We start from the raw sequence: 15,938 nt of genomic DNA on the forward strand, positions 1-15,938 counted from the left end.
AGATCATACCAAAATATCTATGTACAATGGTTGTCGTGAATACTTTTGACTGGAGAATAGATTGATTATGGTTCAAATAATTTTTTTCATCATGAAATTGAATGATAAGATTTTTGTATTGATATCTCAGACACAATTTTGAATGATAAAAGTATGCTTTTTAAAATGGGCCATTTTGTTGTTTACCAGTTTGAGTTATTTTTTCATTATTTTCATTTTTCCATCTTATGCACTTGTATGGTGAGTCCCCTGGGATATTGGCTCAGTCATTATTTCATTAATCCACTGCCTGGTAATATGGTTATCTGGTCTAAAGATTGACTTCCGTGCTGTTGCTGCTTCATCTGGGAAATTGTTTTCAGTAGTAAATCTCTCTGAAAATTAGCATGCCTCAGTCCCTCACGTGAAATTACATTTTACCCTTTTTAATGTCAACTGGTTGGACACAAGAACTTTGTTGATTTTATTATTGATAATTAAGTTTGATATGATGTATTTTACAGAAACTTGGCTTGCATTGCTAACTGATTTGGCACTAAGTGCAGCCAGGCCAGCTGACTACAAGTTTTTCCATCCACCCTGCCAAAATACAAGAGGTGGCAGGATAGACACACTTTCTCCTCCCTTCCTTTGCTAGGAAGTCTGATTTGGGTGGGTTTTTCTTCTTTTAGGTTCTTATGATGATTTTTATTATTAAGCATTTTTTTTATGTCTATCTTTCTGAACATTTGTTGGTTGTAAGAGATTTTGATCTTAGTGTGACACCAGCGAAAGCTATCTCTGAGCAGTTGATTCCAAATGAGAATTTAGGTGCTTATATTTAGACACACATTTCTGAAAATCTTGTCCCTGCTTTGTTAAATAAGCGGCCTTTTGAAATTGTAATGATTAATAGCTATAGATAAGCACCCACCAAAAAGCAAGAAAAGTATTAATTTGGCTAAATATTTAATTTCTGGACAACAGTAGTCTGCAAGTTGGAAGGAAGATTCAACTGAAATAATTAAATTAAATAGCCCACATTAGCACTTCAGGGTGCGTCTACACAGCAAGGTTTAACTCAAAATAAGCTACGCAAATTCAACTATGTCAATTGTGTAGATTATTTCCAAATAGCTTATTTTGAAATTGGGAGCATTTACACAGCACTTATTTTGAAATAGAGCTCTCTTCCTCCGACTTCTCTTACTCCTCATGCAATGAGGTCACAGGAGTCGGAGTAAGAAGTCCTCCAGCTTGACAGTATTTCAACATTATTTTGAAATAGCTGCCTGTTGTATAGATGTGGACTAAGTTATTTCAAAATAACATTAGTTATTCTGAAATAATGTTACTGTGTAGATGCACCCGCAATAGAATAAACAAAGCCCTTCAGTAGAATAAATAGTCAATAGAATAAATAAATAAGAGAATCCACAAGTATCCCTTTTATGTCTGCGGGTATCTGCATCTGTGGATGCAGATGCTGATATGGATTCAAATTTTGTATCTAGAACCCTGAACATTTGTAGATATCTGCAGGTATCTGCATCCACATATGTCGACATGGATAATCACAGCTCATTTTTGCAGATGCAGATGTGGATAACAATGTTGTATCCATACAGGGCTCTAAGTAGAAGACTGTACTCACTATATACAGTACCTTTTCCATCTGGCCCTTTCACTAAAGTAGGATTAACAGCAGGGGTAAATTGCAACTCCCTTGACTTCAGTGGACCTGTGCTGATTTTTATTAACTGGGGACCTTTGTCTTGCAAGACTTGTTTTGCTAAATTATCACTGTGTATCCTTTTTTTGTGCGGGGGATTGAGGATTGAAATCCAGAATGAACATTCAGCTCCAATTACGTGTTTTTTTTTGAGAGAATCAGGAATCTATTTCCTTATAAAATCAATCAAGTTAACTCTAATTCACCTATGCATAAGTACTTCAATAAATATTATAGAAATACTAAGTCCTGTCTCTTCTCTAAGGGCGGTAGACTCAGTAGTCCAATGTCCAGCATTTGTACTACTTGTACTTGGATTTACAACACCTCATGTGTTCATTCTGCAATGCATCATTGTATTTTATCATTTTTTTGATGCGGGATACCAGATGTTTAGACTTCTTCTATCATCTTCCTCTCACAGCCACTTTATGCTCAACACTACCTTCTCAGTGTAACCTCTTCTCTGATATTTTACTTTGCACTACAGGTGTATTGGATGAATTTGGCAGGAATAGTAGCTATGCCATGCACTTAAAAGGAATGTGCAGAGTCAGCTGTTTCATTCAAGCCTCGATTGCAATAAGTCTTTTCTGAGACTCTTGGCTGAAATTTTCATCCCAGGTTTTTCTGTTGCTGCTAACGTGCCAGTTTTTAACCAGTGATGCTCCGAGATGGGAATGGGAGAATAAAGTAACCAGGGCATCAAGATGTTCCCTGTGGGCAGACAGTGGGGAGTGAGAAATGGATCATAAGCTTGTGTAAGTTGTCACTCCATTGAAGTCTAGATCCGAGATGTGCGTGTCACATGCCTTTTGTGCTCCAAAGCTGAGCAATTAAAACAAAACATAATGCTTATCTAAAATGGATGGAGACTAGCTCTAACTTCATTAAATGCATTCGTACTCTGCAGCTGTACATCAGCCCTCTTTAAGATGCCTTACTGGAGGACAAGATTGATTGTAGTTGACTAGGATTGAGACTATTTTTGAGGAATTGGTGGGTACTGATTATTATTGTTGTTGTTATTAAATGTATTTTTGCATTACAGTAGCAGCTACTTGTGGGGCCACTATGGAAGGCACTATGCAAACACAGAAGAGAGAGAGTCCCCAATGAGGTCTAAATAATACAAGTAGCCTATGGATTTTGGATATGAATCCACATATTCCTAACTCTGTGAAAAGGAATGACAAGAAGAGGTCGCTCCTTCGCTGGAGGTTTTCAAAAGGCGGGTGGACAGCCATGTCCCTTGACAAAACAATTCTGCATCTTGGCAGGGGAGTAGACTAGATGACCCTTGCAGCCTCTTCTAGCCCTATGGATTCTATGAAACTTCTTAGTCCAGAGGAGAAGGGTCATGCTGGCATTATGGAGGGAAAACAGGAGAGAGCCTGCTGAGCAGAAGGGGACTGCAGAAAGGAGCATGGAATAACAAATACAATTGTAGCACTTCACAATTTTCAAGATATTTGTCCTCCCCTCCTCCCCCCATGAGGTAGGGCAATGCTATTATCCCCATGTCCCCATAGTATAGGTGGGAACTGAGCCAAAGAGGAACAAAGTAGCTTGCCCAAGATCACATAGGAAGTCTGTGGCAAAGCAGAGGATTAGATCCAGATATCCTAAGTCCCAGGTTAGTGCCCTATCCACTGTGCCATTCTTTCTACCTCTGATACCATCACTTTTGGTGACCAAGATATGTGGTAAATTATTTTTGTATTTTTTATCAATAGAAGGGTTGTTAAAATGCTAACACCTGGTACAGATGTAGAGTCTCACAATACAGATGTCCCAGTGTTGTGTCATTTTTAATCCCTGTCTGAATCTGCCTGCTAAAATAGGGTGGTGATGATCATGTCGAAACCCTGAGTTTTTGGTACAATAATTAACGATTGGACACGACTAGTTACCAGAGGTTAGTTAATACCTTTTACACCTGCTGGTGAGTAGGGCAGCAACAAAGGTTCTCCATTAGTTACCAGAGGAGTAGCAAGTATTTATATTAATTTATTTGCAGTATCACAGCATACACATCCTCACTTCAGTTTCAGTTTTCCAGGATTGGAGTCCTGTAACTAGAATTTAACTTGAGCAAGGGCATTTGCAAACACGACTGGCACATATGGTGTCTGAGTGACTCATTGTGGATGGCAAGATGATGGGTTTTGCTGAACTGTGGAGAACTTGTACACTGGATCCTTTAACTGTTAGTGTCTGTAGCTTCTATCATATATGTCATCTGATATTGGTCAATCAAAAAGTGTGAAACATTTGCGAACTTTTCTCCACTAATTACCATGCGTGTTTGGTATATACTGATATTTTGTATTGATTTTAAATATGGTTTCCACAAAAAGACTGGAGGTATAAATGCCCAGTTGTGAAACCCTTAGTCTCTCAAAGTAGCACTTTAGTTCATATTTGCAATGTAACGGGTTACTCACTGTAACTTATGCTATGTTTACACTATGAGCTAGAGGTGTGATTTCCTAGCCCGTGTAGACACACTCATGCTAGCACTCCCCAAGCTAGCATGCCATGCTAATAGTAGTAATGTAGCTGCAGTGGCCTGCGTTGAATTGGTGGCAACATGGGAATGCACTTTGAACACAAACCAGACTGTAGCACTGGGGTAGTGCCACCACTGCTGCCTACCACACCCATATGGCTATGCTGCTGTTTTAACACGCTCGACAAGTGCTAGTATAAATAAAACTCTGTGAGCTGGGAATCGCACCTCCAGCTCTAAGTGCAGACAGAGCTTAACATTGTGAGATTCCGGTTCTAAATGTGCAAATGATACGGCTGGGTTTGGTAAGGAGGGAGCATCCATGTGTCAGGCCTTATTCTGAGTAGTGCATTTTCATACAACAGAACTCAGTTATTCCAATGAGCAGAAGACAGACAGGCATTGCCCTGAAGCTGATGGATAACATGGAAGATAGATAGTATCTGAGTAGTTTCTGCTTAGTTTTCTTCTCCTCCTCAGTCGTGGTTGTTTTCTTCTGATGACTTACAGAGTGGAGTTCTATTTCTTTGAGCAACCATGTGAAAATGCCAGTATACCTAAAGGCTACGTCTAGACTGGCATGATTTTTCGCAAATGCTTTTAACGGAAAAGTTTTCCATTAAAAGCATTTGCAGAAAAGAGCATCTAGATTGGCACGGATGCTTTTCTGCAAAAGCACTTTTTGTGGAAAAGCATCCGTGCCAATCTAGACACGCTTTTGCGTAGAAAAGCCCCGATCACCATTTTCGCTATCGGGGCTTTTTTGCGCAAAACAAATCTGAGCTGTCTACACTGGCCCTTTTGCACAAAAGGACTTTTGCCCGAATGGGAGCAGCGTAGTATTTCTGCAAGAAGCACTGATTTCTTACCACTAGGACCCAGAGTGTAGAAAATTGTGTCTGCTGCTTGTGCATATCTAGGTAGCAGAGCAATATCATGAGAGAGTAGAACAGGAAGAAGGCAGAATTCAGACCTTTCAAAGTTTTGGCCCAAGCAAGAGAAAATGGGGCTCCCCGCCTCAGGTGCCAAAATGCCGGCCCTACATAATAATGTAATTCAAAGGGAAGTAGTATAAATAAGTGGTTAAGAAAGACACATATTACACAGTTCATACTGGCTAGAGAAATGAAGCAATTGGTACACTTCGTATAGCAAAACAGTCAACAATGACCTAACAAAAATGTCTTCCACTCCATGGAAAATGAAAATATTTCAGTGGAAAATTTCAGTTTTTGTCAAAAATAAAAAATGCCAAACTCAAAAATCTTTCAATTTTCAGTTAAATGAACATATTTTCAAGAAAAGCAGACACCTTCAATGAACTGTAGTTGAAAAGTTTAAAAAATTGAACTTTTAAAGCCAATTGTAATAATAACTTTGCAATGGATTTTAAATCAGCATCCAGTGTACATGATTGAAGGTTATCTTTTACTATACTTTATTTTACAATGTAATACTGACAGATGGGACAAGACACTGGAGAAATGTTAACTATATTAATTAAACCTCTGAAATATAATTGCATAAATTATAACAAAAGAAAATTACAGCATTCATTATAATCCAGCTAACGGGCTGCAGAGTCCTGTTTCAAATAATCAAGAAAAGTCAATAGAATGAAAGAAATATTTGAATTTTTTTTTTTTGTTAATGTGCTGATTGAAAAGTAACATTCAAATTTTGTTCCACTTAACTTTAATGCTGACTTCCCTTAGTGAAATGGAAAAGATTGCAAAAATATAGTTGAAAATAAAAAGAATTTGAGTCAATTGACACAGATTTTTTTGCTTTTCTGATATTTTTTGTCAAATTTATATTCCACATCACAACATTCTTTGAGTTTCAAAAGTGGAAGTTTTTTCAATAGATTAATTTTGAATATTTCAGAACTAATCCTTTGAAACTTCTACTCTTGAAACCTAATCAAAGAACTTAGTGGTATGGAATATGCATTTGACTAATAATGGTTAGCATAGCAACAAATCTGTTTGTCGACTACATAACGATATTCAAAGACATTTGAGATAAAATCAGATTGTGCAAGGCTATAGACAGAAGACTATTCAGTGCCAAGAAATCAAATCCTGTGGGACATCAGCTGTAACCATAAAAGGACTTGCCCAAGAACTTCTCTATTAAATAGTGTATGAATTGTCAGACAAAAATAACCCTAGCCAGCACAGAGCAGAGATGGTAAAGTGCAGATGAGAGTCAAATATTTTCAATAAACAATGGTGATTGAGAGTTTTAAAAGCAGGAAACACAGAGTACCTCATAGTAGCAAATATAAACTCGTACTCAGAAATGCATGTACTGTGAACGTCTCTGAAGATTAATCACATCATACTCCGCAGTACAGTGCAGTGTAGGATTCCAGTAGCCAGTTCTAAATCTACACTGAAAATTCAGAAAACACATTCTAATTTGTGATAATGTCTGCAGGAGAAGAACCTGCTCAGGAATGATTCAGTTAAACAGAACTTCACCAATGTGACTCTAACTCAAACATAATAATAGCAGCAAAAGGACAGAGGGAAGAATGACTAAATGGAAAAGCTTCAAAAATTGTGCAGATGTAAGCCTCACTGAAAGAAGATTAGCTAGGATAGCATTTTATTTTAGCAGTTCAGTGGAAGGCTAGGTGATGTGTCCACTGAGAGAATGCTCATAAGAGATTGATTTCATGGTCCGTTTCATTCCTATTCCTTTTGTACGAGAACACTGGTGAGAATGCACTAATTGTACATGCCCTGGGATTCTTCCTCTTAGGTTAGGAAAATGTAGGAAGATGTGGGACATTGTAATCCCAGACCAAATATGCAGCACTCTTTTATGTTGTAATTTTTTGTTTACCCTCCAACAAGAATCACCTGTTCCTGTTTTCTCCTCTTTATTGAATTTGTATTAGGTCTTTATTAAAATGATCTCAATTTTCTATTGTGGGGGCCTTTTTATCTGTGATTCCTTAGCATCTGATATCACTTCATGCATTGTACTACTTTCCAACATATGTCTGCTCTAATACAAAAAGGTCATATCCTTCATCTGGTCTTTCCTCTTGGTCTATCTGTGACTGATTTTCTTTCCAATCTATGCAGTCATAGGAGCCTGAATTGGAAAAGACCTATTAGATCACAAAGCTCTTCTTCTTGCCAATGCAGGATAGAGTCCCCAGATAGAGGACATAGGAGATATTAAACTAACGCCTTGCTCTATTTTAGCCAAAAGACTAAGAGAAGGCCTCCTGATCGTTACTGATTGACATTTAAACTCTCATCTGTTGTTAATTTTTCAACAAATTATTATCCAGAACATCTGCTTATGCCCAGCAAAATTTTACTTCCTACTCTTAAAGCTGACTTCCCCTGTGGACTGGTGAGAAATGTTACTAAAACCAGGCGTTTTACGATTCACTCTAGTATAATGTTGTTCCATTGCAGAAATGCAAACTGAAACCAATGTTTGAATCTTCATGGTTGCTTCAGAGCTGAGGGCCCTGAGAGCAAAATGTTGGCATAAAGAATGGAAAGGCTTTGGGGCTTCCCTTTGTGTTTGTTTGGAAATATTCTATAATGTTCAACAGACATTTGCGGTGGTCTACAAGAGCCCCTTTACATTCATATCCTATTCAAATGGTGGAAATGTAGTTCTGCAAACTTCTGAAACCAATATGTTTCAACTTGATTATAGACACTTTATTTTGTCTGAATTGTATCCTAAAATTACTTACAATGCCAAACAGTGCAGTTACCAGGTTAAAATAAGTAAATACATACCGGCCAGAGGGAGAGAATATTTTTGAAATAAAGGCAAATATAAAGGTGCTCCAAAAGACTTTCAGACCGAGAAGAAATATTTATTAAGCCTGGCCAATTTTTAAAAAATTGTTTTTCAAGGGAAAATTGAGTTTTTGACTCAGTGAACTTTTTTTCTGAAATCTCTCTGCTTTTCACATTTTTTTTGACTTTTCATTGGAGATAATCCCACTAAAATGATTTGGGTTTTGACTGAAAACCTTCGGTTTCTTGACAGTCAATTTTTCCATGCAGCGCTTCTCAACCACATGCCATCAAGCTCCAAAGTGCCCTACACATGCATTTCATAATGGCCATGTCTACACTGCTTTTTTTTTTTTTTCAGAAAAAGATACGCAAATTGTGAACCAGGGCCAAATGTGGAAAAACCTCCTCTTTCGGTAGATCCCTTATGCCTCATAAAATGAGAAATACAGGCATGCCGAAAGAATGTGCCCGCTTTTTTGGAAACTGTTCCCTTTGTGTTCCCTTTTGGAAACTGTTCCAAAAAAGCATACGCGTTCCCTGGACGTGGCAATCTACACATATCCAACTCTGCAGTCTAGACATAGCCAACATGTGGTGTAACTCGTTCAGTGCACTAAATGCCTCTACTAAAATTTCATGGGTAAGATCAGATAATCACTACACTCTCAAATGAATTCACATGGAAAAATGTTGACAGATAAAAGCAATATATCATTTGTGGGTGAAAATAGTCACTCCATATCGGACCTCTCAGTTCTTATCCTCAAAGGAAACCTCCACAACACCTTCAAAAGACAAACCTGGGAGCTTAAATCTGTAACTTTGCTAAACACGAAAAATCATGGTCTTAATCAAGAACTGGATTTATGACTTATTACAACAATCTGTAACCCACTAAACTCCCCCCCCCCCCACTCCCATTTTCCCTTATAACTGCAGAAGTATTAATGGAATGTTTCACCTTAAGGGTCACTTAGAGTATGTGTCAACTACTTACGCTAAACAAACAGTCTGTTCTGCTGAACTGAAGAACTCTAACTCGAAAGCAGAAGCTGATCTCATAAAAGATAATATCTCACCCACCTGGTCTCACAGGGGGAAAAACCCATAATTTTCTGACCACTTCTCTTATTTATGTCGAACCTTCATTGTTATGAGATAATATTTATGGGTGGAAATGATTCTGGTTGCAATTTGCCCACGAGTTGGCGGAGAGTGGGTAAAAGTTTATACATATTCATGAAAAGAGCAGAGCTTTCCTCTTGCAGCTACACCATCTGTAAGAAGGAAGGGGAAGTGGAGAAAGGCTGTAACCAGCCACCTGCTTATCAAAGGTTAGGGGTAGGATTTTCAAAATAGATCCACCTTGGCTGATATGTGATTCCATTAGAGTTGATGGGAATCTTATTGACTTCAGTGGGAGAAGAATTCTCACAATAATGTTCTGTACCATTTTTAAAACTTATGAGCCACCAGGTTCTTCCTAATCTTCTTTATAGTCTCCTGACTACAGAGCTATCATATAGTAATAAATGTTAGTTACTTACTGCAAATACATCACTTTTACGACTAGCAATGGCATACGTTAAGAAATGATACCCTGCTATTGTGTTAAGAAAATAAGAGGTGCTTCTGGTAGGGCGATGCGTTATGCCGGCACTCACATTCCGACAATAATGTGGTAGCTGCTGTACAGTAATGGTAATTTTATATTGTAATTCGCTGCTTCTACTTTGTGCAATGAATGAGGGGGTTTTAGAATATTTGAAGGCCTTGTTGCTGTACTTTCCTGTTGAAAGATATAATTTTCACTTTTTTCTGTTTCAGAATAAAACCCAAGGATTGAGCTTTGTGCGGATACACGCACCCTGGAATGTGCTTAGTCGAGAAGCAGAAATTCTGAAAATAAAAATGCCCACTAAAAAGGTAAGAACCATTTCATATCTGTTAGGCAAACAAAAACATTAAGGGTCTGATTCTCCTCTCAAACCAATATAAATCAGAAGTAACATCACTGAGGCCAATGGAGTTACAAAGATTTAAAATCATTAAGAGGAGATCGGGCTTTTTATTTTTTAAATCAATGAATTATTTTAGTGCTACTTAATATTCACAGTTGGACTAAATGTGTGATTTTCCTTGAATTTGAATTGGAAGGGGTACCAAATTTCCTGAGAATCCTTTGAAAATCCCAACCATAAGTATTAAAAGAACTCTCATTTAATGTACATGCTTTTATCTCTGGTCAAGTTGTTTTTTCAAGCAGCTTTATCAGGCTCCAGAAGTAATATTGTACATCTTGTTTATCACTAATTCTTTTCATTATTACTAGGAATTATTTATGGTTTGGCAGTTCTAAAGGGCTCCAATAGGATCTAATTATGCTGGGTTCTGTGCAAATACAGAAAACAGGAAATATCTGCACTGATGGGGTGACAGTCAAAGAAGAAAGGGTGAGATTTTTGAAGTGGTATTGTAGCCGTGTTGGTGTTAGTATATTAGAGAGTCAAGATAGGTGAGATAATACTTTTATTGGACGAGCTTCTGTTGCTTAGAGCCAGGAGCGCCGTTTCAGATTCTGGTAGGGGGGTAAGGGGAGCCCCACCTGGGCATGCCATGATGGGTGGGGGGGAGGGGAGAGTGAGAGCATGGGGAGGCAGACTGAGTACAGCAGCTTCAGCAGTGTTACTGAACATGCTCAGTAGAAGTCAAGAACCAAATGGGGAGTGGGAGGGAAGAATCAATTCCTTCCTCCCTCCCTCCTGCCCCATATCAATTCTGCCCCATATCAATTCTATCTACTGAGGCACTGGAAAACTCTGCTTTTTTTGGCAGGCAACTTAGCAGTTAGCAGGAGCATTGTATCTAATTTATATATAAAAGAAAGAAAATTAAATAAATATTAGAGCCACTCAAGCGCTAACACTAACATAGTCTGACATCTTGTGGCAAGTCACTTAAGGGACACTAGTTAGTCTTAACATTTTAATGTCTATTCTTACTTTGTTACTAAGTCTGTGGAGAGAGACCCTGTCAAGACTCTTGGGATCTATCTCAGCTCTGGAAGAGGAGGGGGGTCTAGTGGGTAACAGCAAAGGGGCATATAGATTTCAGCTCTATATAAGAAAATCAGAATAGCCAACCTGGGTCAGGCCAAAGTTCCTTCAAGCTCAGTACCCTGTCTTCTGACAGCGGCCAATGCCACGTGCATCAGGAGGAATAAACAAGCATCAAATGATCCATCCCCTGTTGCCCATTCCCAGTTTTTGGCAAGCCATTGACGGACTTAGCCTTCTTAAACTTATTTTGTTCTTATTGGAATCCTGTTATAGTTTGGGCTTTTCCACCATCTCCTGGCAAAGAGTTCTACAAGTTGACTGTGAAAAAATATTTTATTTTGTTTGTTTTACAACTGCTGCCTATATATTTAATTGGGTGAGCTTCTTGTGTTGTTAGTGAAGGAATGAATTACATGTCCTTATTCTATTTTTCCACACTGTTCATGATTTTCTAGACCTCTAACATATGCCCACCCTTTAGTCATTTCTTTTCCAAGATGAAAAGTCCCAGTCTTGTTAATCTCTCCTCCTATGGAAGCTGTTCCTTACTCCCTAACCATTTCTGTTGCCCTCTCTGTACCTTTCCAAATCCAATAGATCTTTTTTTAGATGGGGTGACCAGATCTGCAAACAGTGTTCAAGATCTGGGCATACAATGAGGCAGGAGGGTGGGTGCAGGAGGGGATGAGGGCTCTGACTGTGTGTACAGGTTCTGAGGTGGGGGTAGGAATGAGGCATTTGGGGTACAGAAGGAGGCTCCAGTCTGAGGCCATGGGGTTTGTAATACAGGAGGGTCTCAGAACAGGAGGTTGGGGAGTGCGGGGTCTGGGTGGGAGTTAGAGTGCTGGAACGGGCTCAGGGCTGGGGTTCAAGGTTGGGGCGTGAGGTCTAGAATGAAGCAGTGACTTTGGTTATAGGAGAGGGCTCTGGGATAGGGCAGGGGGTGGGGTCTTGAAGGGAATTAGAATACAGAAAGAGGCTCAGGGATGGGGTGGGAGGCTCAGGGATGGGGTGGGGGTCGCTTACCTGGGGCGGCTACTCTTTGGGGGAAGGGTGAAGCAGGTGGCTCAGCATGGCCTGCGCTGCCCTACACTCACCTGCAGGCACCACCCCTGCAGCTCCCATTGGTGAGGGCAGCTTGGGGATGGAGCTTCTCCAGCCCAGCCCAGCCCAGCCCAGGGGAGGAGGATTGGCAGCACATGGAGATGCCTTCCTCCCCTCCCCCACCACCAGGCAGGGCCAGATAACACTCAGGAGGCTGCCTTCAGCCCAGAGTCCCAGGCTAAGGTGGCCTCTCAAAAAGATCTGGACCTTTGGATGCCCAGAGGTCTTGTTTGCAGGGCACCCCTTAGCTTGTGGCCCTAGGCAGCAGCCCCTACAGCCCCTTTCTTAATTAGGCCCTGGCAGAGAGAGACAAGCTTTCAAGCCTACACAAGCTCTTCTTCAGGTCTGGGAAAAATGTTCAGTGTATGATAGTTAAATACAAAGTGGAACAACTTGATTAGCTTTTTCATCAACAGAAGTTAATCCAAGACAAGATAATACCTCACCCACCTTGTGTCTCAGATTTTTCTAGGCATTTTGATGCCTAAAGACCTTTGCAAATCTGTCCGAAAAGCCTAATTTAGAGACATATTGAAAAGCATCCTGAGCCTTGGGCGCTGGATCCAGGCAAGCTGGGCCTTAGGTCCCTCACCCCTGCTCTAAAGCCTTAGTCAAGACAAAGCAATCTTACTTCAGCACACACTAAAATGATTATGTCAAGCTGAGCAATGAGCCTATATCTCATATAGGCTACGTTTAGACTGGAATGATTTTCCACAAATGCTTTTAACGGAAACGTTTTCCATTAAAAGCGTTTGCGGAAAAGAGCGTCTAGATTGGCACGGATGCTGTTCCGCAAAAGCACTTTTTGCAGAAAAGCGTCCGTGGCAATCTAGATACAGTTTTGCGCAAGAAAGCCCCGATCGCCATTTTCGCGATCGGGGCTTTTTTGCGCAAAACAATACCGCGTTGTCTACACTGGCCCTCTTGTGCAAAAGCTTTTGTGCAAGAGGGCTTTTGCCCGAATGGGAGCAGCATAGTATTTCCGCAAAAACACTGACAATCTTACATGAGATCATCAGTGTTCTTGCGGAAATTCAAGTGGCCAGTGTAGACAGCTGGCAAGTTTTTCTGCAAAAGCAAACTTGACAGTCCAGACGCAGCCATAGGGTATGTCTACACAGCAAAGTTATCATATATATAGTAGCCCAATGTCTGTGACTCTGTAACGCTGAAACGCTGGCTGTTCCCTCTGGGCGGTACTGTTGCCTCTCATCGTGGTGCTCGGCTGACTTCTGCGCCGCTCAGCCAGGCCACCGCATGGGAGCAGCCGTTTGGGATCCGCGCGTCCCATGCAGCACAGGGTGAGCGGCGCAGAAGTCAGTCGAGCGCCACGGTGAGAGGAGAAGGGGGGCAGGGCGCTGACGTACACGGCCTGGGGGCGGGGCCCGGAGCCTCCGTCATGTCCTTACTGTACTGACATCTGGTCCAACCAGCCCGGGAGAGTTCGCAACCTGGAGCGGGCCCGGGAGGGAGGTGCGGGCTGGAGAAGCACAAGCAGCTGCACAGCCAGCTGGAGAGAAGCGGCGCTTTTAAGGGGAAAGTGCCACTTCTCTCTAGCCTCCTGCTCCATGGCTGCCCCCTGCTCAGTCCTCCAATTGGCACCTGTGAGTGGGGTCTGGGCACTGAGCCTGGCTGGGGGGGAGGGCGGGAGAATGAGGGGGAGGGGGAAGGGAAAGGGGGGGACAACTGGGAGGCTGTAGGATCAGTGCTGGGGTGAAGGGAAATGGTGCAGGGGGGCAGCTGCAGCTCATAGGCAGCCACTCAGCTGGGCTGCCGCATGGGAGCAAGCGACGCAAACAGCTGTTTGGGCTCCGCGCTCCCCATGCAGGAGGAGGAGGAGAAGAGAAAGAGAGAATGATAGGCAGGAGGACGAGGAGAAGAAAGAGTGAGAGGCAGGAGGGGGAGAAGAGAAAGAGAGATGGAGAGAGAGGCAGGAGACAGAGGAGAGCCGAGGGGGGGGGGAGGCCGTAGGAGGAGCGGGGAGAGAGAGACGGAGTGAGAGACCGGAGGCTCAGGAGAGAAGACCGAGATAGAAAGGGAATAGGACGTGGAGGAGAGACCTGAAAATCCCATCTTATGACGGGCTAATTGGCTAGTTTCAAAATAACTTTACTAGTGTCTACATAGCCAAACCGCTATTTTGAAATTAATTCAAAATAGCGGAGCACTTATTTCAAATTTGGTAAACCTCATTCAAGGAGGAATAACGCCAAATTCAAAATAGCTATTTGAAAATAAGTGCTGTGTAGACACTTATATCGAAATAGGGGGCTTCCAGCCCATCCCAGGGAGCTCTGGTGGCCACTCCAGCCTCAACCAAGAACACTCCTCTCCCCTCCCTGGAGCCCTTAAAGGGATAGACTCTGGCCACAGTGCCTGTGCCAGCTCCAAGCCTGCCAGTCCAGAGCCAGCAGTCACTGCCCCTGACCCAGTGACCCCAAAACATGAGCCAGTAAGCCACTGGCAGCCAGCCCTCCACCACTCCTCAGGAGCAGTCTGCCAGCTCCCAGGAGCCTGCCAGGGCCCAGAGAAGGCGGGAGCCTTCCTAGTCCAGGGTGGGGATCATGGACCTTATTCAAGTTTGGGGGGGATGCCCCCAACGTCCATGATCTCCGCACTAGACAGAGAAACGCAGCTGTCTATGGCAGGATAGCTGCCAGCCTGGCCATCAAAGGCCAGATGCGAACCCAGGAGCAGGTTTGCATGAAAATCAAGTTGGTCCGGCGAGATCCCCAACCCTGAGCCCTGAGCTTCCCCTCCCCCTTCTTACCTTTGCTTCCTCCTTCCAGCTCCCTCCTCCCAGGTTTCCCCCTCCCCTCTCCCACCCTCTCTTCTACTCTCTCCTGCCTCCTTTCCCCAGTCTCACCAGAGTTTCATTCCCCTCCCCCCAGTTTTGTTAAATAAAGAGAGTTTGTGTTCATGAAAATACATGTATTTTATTTGACATCAGAAAGGGGGGCTGAGGGAGGGGTAAGTGGAAGACGTGAGGGAGGAATGAAGCACAAGCCCCCAGTGGGGCAGACCAGGGAGGCTCTTAGTGCTCCTCAGGGTGGAAGCTCTCCTGCAGGGCTTCCTGGATAGTGACAGCCCCCCGATGGACTCCCGGATGGCAGCCTGCAGCAAGTGCAGCCAGGCTCACAGCAACGCATCCATGAGAAGCACCAGGGTGCCCAGGGGCAGCTGTGGCTCCATGTTGCAGAGTGTTGTGGTGTCCCAAGTGAGGGCAATCAGAGCACACAGAGACAAAATGCTTTGCTGTCCCTCATTGAGGTAGGCAAGCAAGCAGGGAAAGCTGAGAACCGTCTGTCCGAGGGGCATGGGGTGGGGGAGGGAGGTCCCTTTAAGCACAGGCCTCAGATATCCTCAGGCAGCAGCCTCACAAAGTAACTCCTGACCTGATGCCCTGCCGCACCTGGTTCCGGCTGGACTTAAATGTGATTCAGCGTACACTCAGTGTCGACGTGCTATTTCAAAATAGCAAAACGCTATTTCAAAATGCATTTTGTGTGTAGCTGCATTATTTCAAAATAACGCTGTGGTGTAGACATACCCATAGCTAAAACTGAGCTACCAGCATTAACTGTGTCTCCTATCACTGAGGGTATGTCTACGCTACCCTCCTATTTCGAAATAGGAGGGTAATGTAGGCATACCGCAATTGCAAATGAAGCCCGAGATTTGAATTTCCCGGGCTTCATTTGCATAAGCCGGGCGCCGCCATTTTTAAATCCCGGCTGGTTCGAACCCCGTGCCGCGCGGCTACACGC

General features: G+C 42.6%; 1 protein-coding gene across 1 annotated transcript in view; it reads left to right on the plus strand.

Annotated features, from left to right (window-relative positions):
* The window catches only part of ANO2 (anoctamin 2), a 292,358-nt gene that overhangs the window by 62,044 nt on the left and 214,376 nt on the right, over positions 1-15,938 (plus strand). Inside the window, exon 5 of the mRNA XM_006128152.4 lies at positions 9,833-9,931. Within this exon, the coding sequence (XP_006128214.3) occupies positions 9,833-9,931 (99 nt within the window). The remainder of the gene's footprint in view (positions 1-9,832; positions 9,932-15,938) is intronic.

The sequence above is a fragment of the Pelodiscus sinensis genome, chromosome 1 (assembly GCF_052426305.1).
Source record: "Pelodiscus sinensis isolate ZL-2025 chromosome 1, ASM5242630v1, whole genome shotgun sequence".
Lineage (NCBI taxonomy): Eukaryota > Metazoa > Chordata > Testudines > Trionychidae > Pelodiscus > Pelodiscus sinensis.